The sequence below is a fragment of the Elephas maximus genome, chromosome 10 (genome assembly GCF_024166365.1).
Source record: "Elephas maximus indicus isolate mEleMax1 chromosome 10, mEleMax1 primary haplotype, whole genome shotgun sequence".
In the NCBI taxonomy this organism is placed as follows: Eukaryota; Metazoa; Chordata; class Mammalia; order Proboscidea; family Elephantidae; genus Elephas; species Elephas maximus.
In genome coordinates, this window is record NC_064828.1 from 117,693,737 (window position 1) to 117,708,481 (window position 14,745).

General features: G+C 41.0%; 1 protein-coding gene across 8 annotated transcripts in view; it reads left to right on the forward strand.

Moving 5' to 3' along the window:
* The window catches only part of MARK3 (microtubule affinity regulating kinase 3), a 97,554-nt gene that overhangs the window by 22,691 nt on the left and 60,118 nt on the right, over nucleotides 1–14,745 (forward strand). For 6 of the 8 annotated variants that reach the window (XM_049899565.1, XM_049899567.1, XM_049899566.1 and 3 more), the window contains exon 2: nucleotides 2,631–2,822. In XM_049899565.1, the coding sequence (XP_049755522.1) occupies nucleotides 2,631–2,822 (192 nt within the window). Of the gene's footprint in view, nucleotides 1–2,630; nucleotides 2,823–14,745 lie in introns of those variants that run through there. The other 2 variants (XM_049899572.1, XM_049899571.1) reach the window with 2 other exon arrangements.

Below are 14,745 nucleotides of genomic sequence, written 5' to 3' on the forward strand. Positions count from 1 at the left end.
TCATATGCATATGAAAGCTGGACAGTGAAAAAGAAAGGCCGTAGAAGAATTGACGAGTTTGAGTTGTGATGTTGGTGAAGAATATCAAATATAATATGGACTGCCAGAAGAACGAACAAATCTGTCTTGGAAGAAATACATTCAGAATGCTCCCCAGAAGCGAGGATGGAGAGACTTAATCACACTTGCTTTGGACATGCCATCAGGAGGGACCAAGACTAGAGAAAGACACCATGTTTGATTGAGGGTCAGCGAAAAAGATGGAGACTCTCAATAATATGGACTGACACATAGCTCCAACAGTGGGCTCAAATGTAGCAACAATTGTGAGGATGGTGCAGGACCAGGCAGTGTTTCATTCTGTTATAGATAAGATGGCTATGAGTCAGAGCTGACTTGATGGCACCACAACAGTGTGCCAACTACTGTTCTAAGGTTTAAAAAACAATAAATTACTGTCCTTCTTTTCATGAAACTTAAATTCTAGTGGAATGAAAAGCTAGTTGGGGAGTAAACATAACAAACTATCACCAGAATTCTTTTAAAACCATGTTCCAGTGCATCTAAAAAATAAAGCTTGCACTACAGTGCGTGGGTCTTGTGTAAAACAAAGCGTGCCTGTTTGTGTAAAGCCTTAGTGTTATAGGTAGGTCCTAGTCATTGTTTTAATCTTCTTTTTTTCCACCTGGAAGTCCTCATTTATATAGGTTTTTTCCCCAAAGTTCTAATTTGGAAATTAGAACCATTTTTGTTACAGGAACAATGCTACAGGTTATTTAAGATTTGTAACTAATTCACAAAGCCTGTTTTACTAAAGTATACATATACAATAAAAAATAGAAATTGTTGCAATTGGGTGTTATGTGATAATTGAATGAAACAGAGCAGAACCTATTGTCTAGTGCTCCCAGACCTGGTGCAGGAGGAAGACGATAGTTAAGGGAACATGAAGAAGTAGATGGAGGTTAACGTGGAATTTCTGCAAAGGACATCTTTTGAGGGCTTCAGGGGTTGATGGTACAAGTTCTTAAGCTTACTTTTACTTTAAAACATTTGATTTTCCTTTTTTCTGTGAGTGTACAGGCAATTCCCAGGTTAGGAATGTTTGATTTACATACAACCCGTAGCTATGAGCCAACTCTGTAAAGCCTATTACATTAAAAATTTGAGGTGCGTACAGTGGTTCATAATAACAGGCGTTACGTTGCAACCCGCATCAAAACTCATAGCGACCCTATAGGACAGAGTAGAACTGCCCCATAGAGTTTCCAAGGAGTGGCTGGTAGATTTGAACTGCCAAACTTTTGGTTGCAGCTGTATCTCTTACCCACTGCACCACCAGGGCTGTTTATTAGTATTATTACTGTATTATTATGTTAAAGGTGTTCTAGTGTATCTGGAAGTGTTCTTTACTGTTTTTTTTTAATGCATGGAAGGGTACACTATGTACTCTAAAAACCAAAACCAAACCTACTGCCGTCGAGTCGATTCCGACTCATAGCAACCCAACAGGACAGAGTAGAACTGCCCCATAAAGGAGCGCCTGGTGGATTCGAACTGTCAACCTTTTGGTTAGCAGCCGTAGCCCTTACCACTACGCCAGCAGGGTTTACTAAGATAAACATTTGACTAACTGATGTTAGATACGAACTGTGCCTAACTGTTCTAACATACAAATTCGACTTAAAGACAGATGTTGGAATGTTTGTAATCTGCGTACTGCTCGTATTACAAAGAATCAGGATTGTTCTGACCTACAGGTAGAGAGGGTGAGAGAAAACAAGGCACATTTTCTTAGACAAAAAGTTGGAAGAGGGAAAAGAATAGAGATTGGAAAAGTCTGTGTGCTTGATGTGGGAGAGTTGAGAAGCCTTCCTGGAACAGGAGCTAACAGTCAAGTGGCAGAGAGTGGAGGCAGTGCACCTGTGAGCACATGGAGGGAGGAAGAAGCCCAACTCACCTGGATGTTGTACATGCGGAGGTTCCGCAGCAGCTGTAACTCTAGTGCCTTGGTGTCTAATAGGGCTAGAGGTGTGGCTGGTTTGTTTACCTTTATTGACCATACTGAGTACTCATTTAGTCAACTAACATTTATCGAGGGCCAGTCTAGTTGTTTCTTTAAACACATCCATTTGAATTAGTGTTAGCAGTATAGTGTAGAAAGAAATTGGGAATCCACGTTCCCCTTGGATCTCTCACTAAATAGAGATGTGGCCTTGAGTAAGTCACCAGAGTACCCGCATCTTGTAACGGTGACATTAGCTGCCTGCCTGCTTCCCATGGTGTGGTGAGGATCGCGTGTGATGGTGTATCTCACAGCATATGGAAAAGTTAAGTCCTTTATGACCGTGAAGCAATTCTGTTACTCCCATTTTGTATAATAGCCACATATGCAAAAAATATCTTCTTTCTGAACTCTGAGTTGAACTTCAACACTTGGTGTTTTTGTTCTCAACATCCTCATTTTCCTTATAAATTTATATCATGTGGGTAAATTCCTTTGAAGTGCCAGATGCATTAGGGTTAAAATTAAAGCAATAATGTTTTGTTTCTTCAGGGAGACACTCTTAAAACTTGGCGAGTACTATGTGTCCCCTCATTTCCTTGTCTTTGTGCATGTTGTATTTTAGCACACGTCACACGGAGATGGGCGTCCAGAAGTTACCTCTCGAACTGGGCGCTCCGGAGCACGGTGTAGAAACTCCATAGCTTCCTGTGCAGATGAGCAGCCTCACATCGGAAACTACAGACTCTTGAAAACAATCGGCAAGGGGAATTTTGCAAAAGTGAAGTTGGCAAGACATATCCTTACAGGCAGAGAGGTAAATATTAATTGTTTGTTTCTGTGATGACACTATATAGTACCACGTAAAAGAGAGCAAAGAGGGAAGAGAATGTATATATTTGGGCTTATTTCTAAGCTAAGTAAACTTTTTTTTTTTTTTTTTTAAAGAAAAGAAACCTGTTATCTGGGAGTTCTTTTGTTTTTGCACTATTGATTTAATAATTTATTTTATTTTGTTGTTGAGAATGTGATCTTCCCACTACTTTAAATGTTGAAGATGTTACATTATTTGAGTAGCCCTTTAACTTTAAAAATGGGCAGTGTTTTGTTCTTCTTCAGTAGTAAATATCTGCCATTACAGTAGAAATTGTTTTTAACTTCTCATGTGCACTTATGTGTATAAGCTCATGACACTACACATTAGTGGTAATGTCTGTTTACACATATGTCCTCAAGATTTTTTGCTCTAAGTACCTTTCCTCACAGCTTATGTTTGATGGGTTATTGTGTAGTAAGGGCATACCATATTTTTGCGCAAATAACACCTGCCTTCTACGTTGTAGGATTTTCAGAAGTGCTGCCATGCCAAATTTTTTTTCACGTGCCTCGCGGGGGAGGCGCGGTTAGCAAACAAACGTAGAAGGGGCACCCATTACTTGCGTAAAATATGGTACTTTCCTAACTTTTGTAGTGTTGGCTCTCTGCTCAGACTCATCCCTTATCCATCAGAACACATCCACTAAACCCCTGAACTCATCTCCCTCCTTCCATGCTACTTGGGCAGCACAGAATCTGTTCGGGCTCTTGAACTGTACTTTAATTTCTTGCCTTTAGATCTTTGTCCCTGCTGTTCCGTCTGCCTGAAATGTTCTTCATTCTTCTGTGTACATATCGCTTCTTCTGGGGAGTTTCCTGACAGACCCCCTTTCCCCAGGCATGGGGCTCATGTTAAAAATCCCAATACTTCCTCTATATGGTACATTTTGCATTGTACTGGAATTGCTTGTTTTCCTGTCAACCCTTGTTTTAGGCTGGGTTCTCCAGAGGCACAAAACCAGTAAAGCACACGTGTATATAGAGAGAGAGAGAGAAATTTACTTCAAGGAAAGGGCTCATGTAATTGTGGAGGCTGGCAAGTCCCAAATCCCTGGTCAGGCGGCAGGCTGCGTGCTTCTCTTGATTCACATGGTTACAGAGGCTGACGAACTCAAAATCCGCAGTCAGGATGTAGGCTGCTGGCTCACTGGTTGTGGGAGCTTGCGAACCCAAAATCTGCAGGTCAGGTAGCTGGCTGAAGGCTTCTCCAAGAACTGGGGGTCAGACTACAAGATGAGCGCAGAATTGCGAGAGTGATTGTGAGCTTTGCCAGACATCCCGTGTATTGGGTGCAGGCCATATCCCCAAAGAAAATGTGGCTCCACCTGATGGGGTGCTCACATTACATCACAGAGTGGGGATGATTATACAATACCTGCCAAACCACTGGGAGACATGGCCTAGCCACGTTGACACATAACATTGACCATCACAACCCTTCTGGTTTGTAGACTGTACTTACTCGGCAGGGATAGGTGTCAGTACTTAAAACACTGCTTGGCATGTGTCACGCACTGAATAAATGTGTTGAGTGAATATGGTAATACTTTTGAAGGACGCTTTTTAAAGAAATGCTTCCACTGCACCAGAGCTTCCTGATAGGTTGACAGGTGTGCCATGAGACTGATGCCCGCAGCCCAGCCCTAGGCCAGTCATTCTGCCAGCAAACAGAGAGTCTTTGCTGCAGTGTGCCATACAAGTACTCTCGTTTCCTGTGTGTGCAGGGACCTAAAAAAAAGGTTAGGGATTCAGCTCAATTTTAGGGACAAAATCCATATGGATTTTTGGTTATGACTCCTTGTTGAGGTGCCTAGATGGCTTTTGGGACCAGCATGAGTGGTTGGGGCTTTCTTTGCTGCCCTTGGTCAAAACTTTCTTGATAAAGCTTTGTTGATAGAAGGCACAAAACCTCTGTGTGTAGTTCCCACCAATCCTAGGTGGTTACTCTGCCAGTTATGTGGTGGAGGTGGTGGGTTAAGAGGGGATTGAGACAGACCCCCTCCCCTTTACTTAATATGTGTGGTTGGAGTTTGGCCTACTGTGCTTACATACAGTAGGTTCTCTCTCCAAAAACGTGCTCGAACATGACTGGCGTAGTGGCTTAAATTAATATTTTTTCCTAATTTTTTAAAAACTTTGAGCAAAACTACTTACTTTTTTTTTTTTTTATATAGGTATGACCCAGAATTATGGGAAATGACTGTTACATAGAAATTGAAAGCTCCTTGAAATTTCTCTCCTCAAAGAGAATCCACTTTCAGCAGTTTGGTATATATTCCCACAGTTTTTTACATAGACACTTTTTGTTTATTTACACAAAAAGAGACTCATGTAAAACAATATTCTGTAATTTTTTAAAATTTCACAATGTATCAGAACCATCTCTGGATGTTAGTACTCATAGATCTAACATACTGTTTTGATGGTAATGTGATCTTCCAGTCTACGGATGTACCATACTTTGTTTCCCATTGGTGGGCATTGGGGTTGTTTCTAATGTTTTACTGTTACAAACAGATCTGCAGTGCACATTCTTTAACATGTCTCTCTGTGCTCTTGTTAAGAGTGCTCCTGTAGAATAAGTTCCTGGAGGTGGAAGCCCTGGGTCAAAGGGGATGAATACTTTACATTTTAATGTTGTTGTTGGGTACAGTCGAGTTGATTCCAACTAATACAATAGCAGCCCCATGTGTAATAAACCAAAAAACCAAATCCTTTGTCATTGAGTTGCGACCCTATAGGACAGAGTAGAACTGCTCCATAGGGTTTCCAGGGAGCAGGTGGTGGATTCGAAGTGCCGACCTTTTTGGTTAGCAGCCGATCTCTTAACCACTGCACCACCAGGTCTCCACGTGTAGCAGATAATGCTAAATCGTTTGTGAAAAAAATGTGGGCTTATTATCCTACCAAAGCTAGTGTGAGTGTTTGTTTTCCCACACCCTGGCTAGCACTGTATAGATAATTTTTGTCTGTCTAATGGATGAAAGGAAACCCTGTGGCGTAGTGGTTAAGAGCTACGGCTACTAACCAAAGGATTGGCAGTTCGAACCTACCTGGGCATTCCTTGGAAACCCTACAGGGCAGTTCTTCTGTGTCCTGTAGGGTGGCTGTGAGTCATAATTGACTCAGTGGCAACGGGTTTGGTTTTATTTATTTTTAATGGATGAAAAGGTATTTTTTAAAACTTGATTTTCCTTCATAACTACTTAATTTGATGATCTTTTCCTATGCTTTTGTCATTTATATTTTCTTTTTTTATGTTTCTTGTTCATATCCCTTATCCATTTTTCTTAGTGACTCATGTATTTCAGGTATCCGTTTAGAGGCTGTGAATATTTTTTCCTGGATATTACTTATTTTGAGGAGCCCTGGTAGCATAGAGGTTAAAGTGCTCGGCAGCTAACCAAAAAAAGTAGGCAGTTCGAGCCCACGAGCCACTCCATGGGCAAAAGATGTGGCAACCTGCTGCCGTAAAGATTACAGAATTGGAAACTCTCATAGGGCAGTTCTGCTCTGTCCTGTAGGGTTGCTGTGAGTCAGAATCTACTCGACGACAGTGGGTATGGGATGTCTTTTGCTTTAGAGAAGTTTTAAATTTTTTTTTTTTATTACATCTGGGTTACATGTCTTCGTGAGAAAGGTTTACTTTGTCACAAGATTTAGAAAATGATTCTGTATTTTCTAATACTCCTATGGTTAACTTTTTTTTTTTTAATATTTTCATTGTGCTTTAAGTGAAAGTTTACAAATCAGGTCAGTCTCTCATACAAAAATTTATGTACACCTTGCTATGTACTCCTAATTGCTCTCCCCCTAATGAGACAGCACACTCCTTCCTTCCACTCTCTATTTTTGTGTCCATTTGGCCAGCTTCTGACCCCCTCTGCTCTCTCATCTCCCCTCCAGACAGGAGCTGGCCACATGGTCTCAGGTGTCTACTTGATCCAAGAAGCTCATTCTTCATCAGTATCCCTTTCTATTCCATAGTCCAGTCCAATCCCTGCCTGAAGAGTTGGCCTTGGGAATGGTTCCTGTCTTGGGCTAACAGAAGGTCTGGGGACCATGACCTCTGGGGTCCTTCTGGTCTCAGTCAGACCATTAAGCCTGGTCTTTTTACGAGAATTCGGGGTCTGCATCCTATTGCTCTCCTGCTCCTTCAGGGGTTCTCTGTTGTGTTCCCTGTCCGGGCAGTCATTGGTTGTAGCCGAGTACTATCTAGTTCTGTCTCAGGCTGATGGAGTCTCTGGTTTATGTGGCCCTTTCTGTCTCTTGGGCTCATAATTACCATGTGTCCTTGGTGTTCTTCGTTCTCCTTTGCTCCTGGTGGGTTGAGACCAATCGATGCATCTTAGGTGGCCACTTGCTAGCATTTAAGACCCCAGAAGCCACTGTCCAAGGTGGGATGCAGAATGTTTTCTTAATAGATTTTATTATGCGAGTTGACCTAGATGTCCCCTGAAACCGTGGTCCTCACACCCCCGCCCCTGCTACGCCGGCTGTGGTTAACATTTTAATGTTTAATTCATTTGGAATATATTTTGGGGGGTTATATCGGAGTCCCTGGGTGGTGCAAATGGCTAATGCAGCCACCCACTGACAAAGGTTGGTGATTCTCCTCAAGGAAAAATCAGCCATCGAGGACCCTGTGGAGCCGGGTTCCACCCTTGACACACACATGCACAGTCGGCTTGATGGCGCCTGGGTTTTGAGTATGACACAGGGATCTAACTTTTTTTTGCCTCTGGGACCATCCCTCTTGCCCCCTGATTGAAGATACCTGCTTTATCACAGACTGAATTCCCACATACAGTGAAACCTGTGAGAGCCAGAACTCAACGGGACTGCCTTGGTTTTCCGGGTCTCGCAAGTTTTCTGTCTTTTGACAGGGTGCAGTCTTACCACTTTTCTGTTGTTCTGTACTAGTGGAAAATATTTGAGTTTTCCTTCTTTGATGGAGTCCTGGTGGCGCAGTGGTTAAGAGCTCAGGCTGCTAACCAACCAAAAGGTCAGCAGTTCGAATCCACCAGCTACTCCTTGAAAACCCTGTGGGGCAGTTCTACTCTGTCTTATGTGGTCTCTGTGAGTCGGAATCAACTCAACGTCAACAGGTTTGTTTGTTTGTTTGTTTTTCCCTTCTCTGGCTTTCTCTGCTTTTACTATATATGCTTTTGTTTCTCTAATCTGTTTATTTAGTCTTTTGCCAACACAGCTTTGTAGAATTTTTTGATTTGGAAGGGTAGGTCAAGCGCTCTGCTAATTATTCTTATGTGTGAAAATTTTCATAACTCTTCTTGCCATTTAGTCTTCCAGATGAACTTAAAATCAAGTTGTCATGTTCCAAACAGGATCTTATTGGAATTTCTTGAATTGATAAATTAATTTGTGAGAAATCTGATACTTTAATGACACTGAGTCTTTCTATCCAGGAACATGAAGTATGTCTCAATTTTGTTTATCTGAGTTTTGCTTAATTCTTTTTTTTATTATTCTTTAGGTGAAAGATTACAAATCAAGTCAGTCTCTCATACAAAAATTTATATATATCTTGCTATATACTCCTAGTTGCTCTCCCCCTAATGAGACAGCATACTCCTTCCCTCCACTCTTATTTTTGTATCCATTCAGCCAGCTTCTGACCACCTCTGCCATCTCATCTCCCCTTCAGACAGGAGATGCCCACGTAGTCTCATATGTCTACTTGAGCCAAGAAGCTCACTCCTCACCAGTATCATTTTCTATCTTATAGTCCATTCCAATCCCTGTCTGAAGAGTTGGCTTTGGAATGGTTCCTGTCTTGGGCTAACAGAAGGTCCGGGGACCATGACCTCCAGAGTCCCTCCAGTCTCAGCCAGACCGTTAAGTCTGATGTTTTTAGGAGAATATGAGGTCTGCACCCCACCGTTCTCCTGCTCCATCAGGGATTCTCTGTTGTGTTCCCTGTCAGGGCAGTCGTTGGTTATAGCCGGGCACCATTTAGTTCTTCTGGTCTCAGGCTGATGTAGTCTCTGGTTTATGTGGTCCTTTCTGTCTCTTGGGCTCATAATTACCTTGTGTCTTTGGTGTTCTTCATTCTCCTTTGCTTCAGCTAGGTTGAGACCAATTAATGCATCTTAGATGGCCGCTTGCTAGCGTTTAAGACCCCAGGCGACACTCACCAAAATGGGATATTTTTGCATAATTCTTGCTAAGTTTGTTTCAAGGTATTTTATAATTTTTGTTACTATCGTGAATGGCATTTTTTTCCCTAGCTGTTCATTGTGAATGTATGGTAAGGCTATAATATTTGTGTACTGTATTTTACGCAAATAATGCACATGTTCTGTGTTTATTTGCCAGACCCCCTTCCCCCCCGGTATTTTTGTAAGCGTGCTCTGCCATTTTTTGTTACATGTTGCTATAAAAAAACCCATCATAGCACTCTCATGTTTGGCAGTTAACAGCAGAGCCGCTGTAAACATTTATGTACAAGTTTTTATGTAAACCTAAGTTTGAACTTATCTAGGGTAGTTACCCAGGAGCGGGACTGCTGAGTCACAGTAAAAAGTTAAGTAAATTTTGACTAGAAAGTTGCAGTATAATATACCTGATAGATAGCAACGTAAAACCTGTGGTGTATTTACGAAAATTTTCATAACTCTTCTTGCCATTTATTCTTCCAGATGAATGTTAGAATCAAGTTGTCATGTTCCAAAAAGAATCTTACTGGAATTTCTTGAATTGATAAGTTAATTTGTGAGAAATCTGATATTTTAATGACACCGAGTCTTTCTATCCAGGAACATAGTAGGTCTTAATTTTGTTTTCAAGTTTTATCATTTTCTTTATCTAACTCCTCTTTACCAAACCTCCCTCCCTGGTATTTTTGTAAGCGTGCTCTGCCATTTTTTTACATGTTGCTGTAAAAAAATCAGCAAAGCACTGTTATGAAAATACCTGCTGTTGGGGGGCACAGTTGGCAAACAAGCATTTTTGTGTACTGTTCTCAGCTCACTAAAGGGGTGAGTTCCGTTCTTAGCTCACTAAAAGCTAAAGTCTCTATTTCCATCAGCAGTTCTTTTGCCCTTTGATGGAACTGTGATGTATCTTGCCTATTAAGGTACCTAAGACCTCTAAAGGAAACCCGGAGGGTTACAGCAAGTGATATTGGTGTTTCAGGGACTTAAATTACTCTGATTCAGTATAAAACCAAGGGATATTATGTATTACGTTAAGAGACAGTTTTAATTGCCATCTTTGGGCTTAGAGCAGACATAGTAGAACTATATAGTGGAAAGAACTGTATACCTGAGAGAGCTGAGTGCCGTACGCTGAAGCCACACTCGAGAGAAGCTGTGTTCACTGGAGGAAAGGCATTCTTATTTAGCAGACAAATTAGAATAATGAATTATAACCAAGGTATATGCTGTGTATATTCAGGGAACATTTTCTAATCAAGTTTTTATAGAGATTGATTGTAGTATAAGCCCGATTTGTATAAGACTCCTCTCCTCTCTAGGATAATTCTTAATTTTGAGACTATGAACCAATCAGAAAAAAGCATCAAGATCCTTGTTTTGTATAGCAAGAAAAAACAAGCACCAGTTCTGAAATTTATCTGATTTAGCTCTTGGATGAAAACACTGCCCCTTATCCTTACAGTCATAAAAGCTTCTGTCCCATGTGTATTGTAGATTTGGGCATGTTAGTCCCACCTGCTAGCTTGTTTTCGGCTAGCTTTTCAGCTAAAAGTTATTTTTGGCTTCCAAAACATTGTCTGTTTTCTATACTACAGTTTTCTTTGAAGTCCCTCCCCCACCCCCCACTTATTTTCATAGCCTCCAGGAGCCTTTCCCCTCACCTGAACTACAGAACACTTGTATCATTCATTTGGTACTTGTTGAAGCTATTTTTTATTCTTGACTTAATTTTTTTCTCCCAAAGTAATGCATGCACGTAGCTTAAAACTCAAATAGTACTCAAAGCCTCCTAACTAATATCAGAAGCTTCTTTTCCCACCCTCTTTATCCCTTGGTGCCGTTACTCAAAGGCTCCCACTTTGAGTTTCTTTAAGCTCCTCCTTTTGCTGTCGATTATCTCCAGATAGTCTACTTTAGACACCATTGGCTTTCTCTTCATGGAAGATAAGGGTGTAGCTCTCACCTCCACATCTACCTTCCTCTCCCCGACCTTCCATTATGATTCCAGTGACATCTGTGGTTGGACTTATTTACTTAATTAAGACTATGTAAACATTGTTCAGTGTTGTATTATCATTTCTTGTAGATATTTTTTATCTTACCTAAAATTAATAGTTACCTCGTTTTTTTTTTTTTTTTTTTTTTAACTTTCTTGGGTTCTCTGTGTTTATGGCTGATTTGTCCCAAATGTTCCAGCTTACCTTTCAAATACCTTGTGGCACTTTTTGGGTGGTAGTGTGCACTCATGCATATCACATAACATATTATTATTGGTTCAGGAGAGAATAGGTGGGTCGATATTAGACACAAGATAGCTCTTTTGAGGCACTGAGAAATGGGACGAATGCTAGCTAGAGGAAGATGTCAGGCCAAGGTATTTTTTTTTTAAAGATAAGCAAAAGATCAACATGTTTATCTGCTTATGGGAGTGATCTTGACCAAAAGAGAAAAAGTGATCCCACGCAAGAGACATTGAAGTGGATGAAAGGGGGTGGCTTCAGAATGGCTTGAGGTATTGGCCTTGGGTAGTGTTTTAGGCTGTCTTCTTTTTTCTCTAGAGGAGCAAAACCGGTAAAGCATGTAAATATATACAGAGAGAGATTTATATCAAAGAAACAGCTCATGCGATTGTAGAGGCTAAAACGTCCCAAGTCCGTGAATTAGGATAGAGGCTTCTCCCGATTCATGTAGCTGCAGGGGCTGGTAGATCCAAGATCAGCAGGTCGAAAAGCAGGGCTCTTGCTCACAGGCAATGAATATCAACGAATCCTAAGGTTGGCAGGCAAGTCCACAAGGCTTCTCCTGATTCGTATAGTTACAGGAGCTGGCAAACCCAAGATCGGCAGGTCGGAGAGCAGGACTCTGCTCACAGGCTGTGAAGATCAGCGAATCCCAAGATCGGCAGAAAAGCTCATAGCTCAAGTTCCCAGAACTGGAGGTCAGACGAACAGGAGGCAGTCTTATGATTCAGAGTGAACAAAAATCCAGAACGTCTGCTTATATTCAGATGCAGGCCACCTCCAAGGAAACGCCTTTCCAATTGATTGGCTACTCACAACAGATCCCATCATGGGAGTGATCACATATAAACACTGAGAATCGTGGCCCAGCCAAGTTGACACACAGTCTTAACCCTCACAGGTAGCACAGGCAGTTCTTACATAGAAACAGGAGGAAGGCAGAGGGCACTGGCATAGGTGCAGGCAAGTGGTTCCATGCCCTGATGGGAACTTGTAGACGTTCTACTCTGACTGCACCTATTGGTTTAATAAAATGGAAACTGAAATCACCAGCTAAAAGTCTGAGTGTCGAGGAAAAAAATGTAAGGTATTAGAGGCCCGAGAAGTTAAAATAGTTGCTGGATGAGCAGGAGAGTGAGTGCACTGCAGACATGTAGAAGAAATGCCAGGCAGCCACTAGGTTTACCTGAGGTTAGTGATCCTGCATTCAGAGTGAGAAGAGTCAGCTGTAGTCAGCTATGTGACTCTCCAGCCACGGTCACTTCTCCAGGTGCTGACAGGGGTTGGAAGAATTGGATTTAACTAGGCTTGAGGTTTTGTCACTAAGGAAAACTCAAATATTTTCCACTAAAACCAGTGATAAAAAAGTGGCAAGACTTCACCCTGTCAAAGGAGGAAAACTTGCAAGACCTGGAAAAACAAAGCAGTCCTGTCGAGTTCTGGCTGTCACAGATTTCACTGTATATATTTAACATAATAATAAACCTTTTACATGTTAATATAAATAATAAACCTTTTACATGTTAATATAAATAATATTTTTATGAATAACTATTTCAAAATAAATTATTGAGAAAAGTGGCATTAATTATTTAAATTGTTTTAATTTTTTATAAATCTCTTTAACGTCTGGCTTAATAGAATTCAACTGGATTCCCATATCTGCTTTTGCATTCAAATTTCTGGTTGAAATACATGAAAAAGATATGACCTCACACAGACATGTAGCTAGGAAAGGGAGTATTTTAATACCCTTTTCAGATGATTGTGGATATTTGATACTACAGCAAAACTGGACTAGTAGTAGTTTTTTGGGGGATGGGGGGTACTGATTAATTGAGTTTTTATTCAAAACAACTATATAGCTGACAAAAAGGGAGTTAATATCCAAAACGATTTGTATGAGTTGGAAATTGATAGTAGCAGGTTTGGAAGTAAACAAACAGAAGCCTTAGTATTCTGGTAACAGCTATAAGTACATAAAAATGATGAGTGCTTTTAGTACAATTTCGAGATGGAGTATTTACAGTTAATGTAAAGAAGAAAAAGAAAGAAAAAAACATAAACCCAATTCCTACAAATTAAAATTCGCCTCATCACACAATTTCGGATGTTTTTATACCCCAGTTTTCACCATTCTTAAAGTGGAAGTCTTCAAAAATACTTCTTTAAATTCAGAAGTCTAAACTAAAGATCATCCCGTTACCTTGGCTTGGGAGAGTTCACATAATGATCATTCTATTTCTAAAACCCAGAGGAACCCACAAGCTTCACCATAAAAACACAGAGGCAGAGCAGATCGGCCAAAACCAAGGCAGCTGGTAGAAGAGGAAGGCAGTGGGTTCTCTTCACTTCTCTGATGGAAGCTGTTGCTGTGGGAGCTGATTCCTCCACTTTGGCTGGGGCCGTTTTTAGGTCCGTGTCTGCCTGTTTGGCTTTGTGGAACATGTCTGACCACCAGGGTCATGAATTCATGAGCGTTAACCAAGGTCATAACTGTCTTTTAGGAAAAGGTGGTTTAATTTGTCAAAGACGCTTTAATGCTACCCCCCCCCAAAAGCATAATGATTTGTCATAACTAGTAAAACAATGATGTCGTCTTTTTTTTTCCAGGAAAGTATGTGATTTTCAAGTTATGTATTTTTCTCACATAGAGCATAATTTTACGCTTCATTAGAGTATGGAGCCCTAGTGGCACGGTGGTTAAGAACTTGGCTGCAAATCAAAAGGTCAGCAGTCCAAATCCACCGGCCACTTCCTTGGAAACCCTATGGGGCAGTTCCACTCTGCCCTGTAGGGTCTCTGTAAGTTGGAATTGATTCGATGGCTGTGGGTTTGTTTTTTTTTTTAATTAGAGTATATGCTAATTTTTGATCTTGTTCCAGAAAGATTTTTAAGACACCTAGTCATCCGTGCTGACTACATGGTTTTAGCTTTTGTTGCCAACAGATAGACCATGTGGAGAACACGGGCTGGCCTGTGGGAAAGCCGAGTCCCAGCTCCCACTCTGAGCACAGATGGAAGGCTAGGCCTCCAACAGCAGCGCTCACCAGTTCAGTGAGCTTGGACGCGTAGCTTCACCTCTACGCTTTTAGTTGGTTTCATCATCTGTGAGATGAGGGCTTGGACCTTATGATTTTTAAGTCTGTGGAAGGTTCATCAGTTGTGACGGAGCTGTTTCAGCAGGGATTTTTGGAAGCATTAGTATGGTAACTCCCGCCACTGAACAATAAGGTGGCATAATTTTGGATTTTTGGAAGCATTAGTATGGTAACTACCACCACCAACAATTAAGTGGCATAGTTTTGGATCTTTGGAAGCATTAGTATGGTAACTACCGGTACTCAACAATTAAGTGGCATAATTTTTCCTTAACAACAGATCCTTTGAGAAGGGTGTTAGAAAAAAATCATAGGCTTTCTGCATTTGTCTGGTGATCTTTGATTTT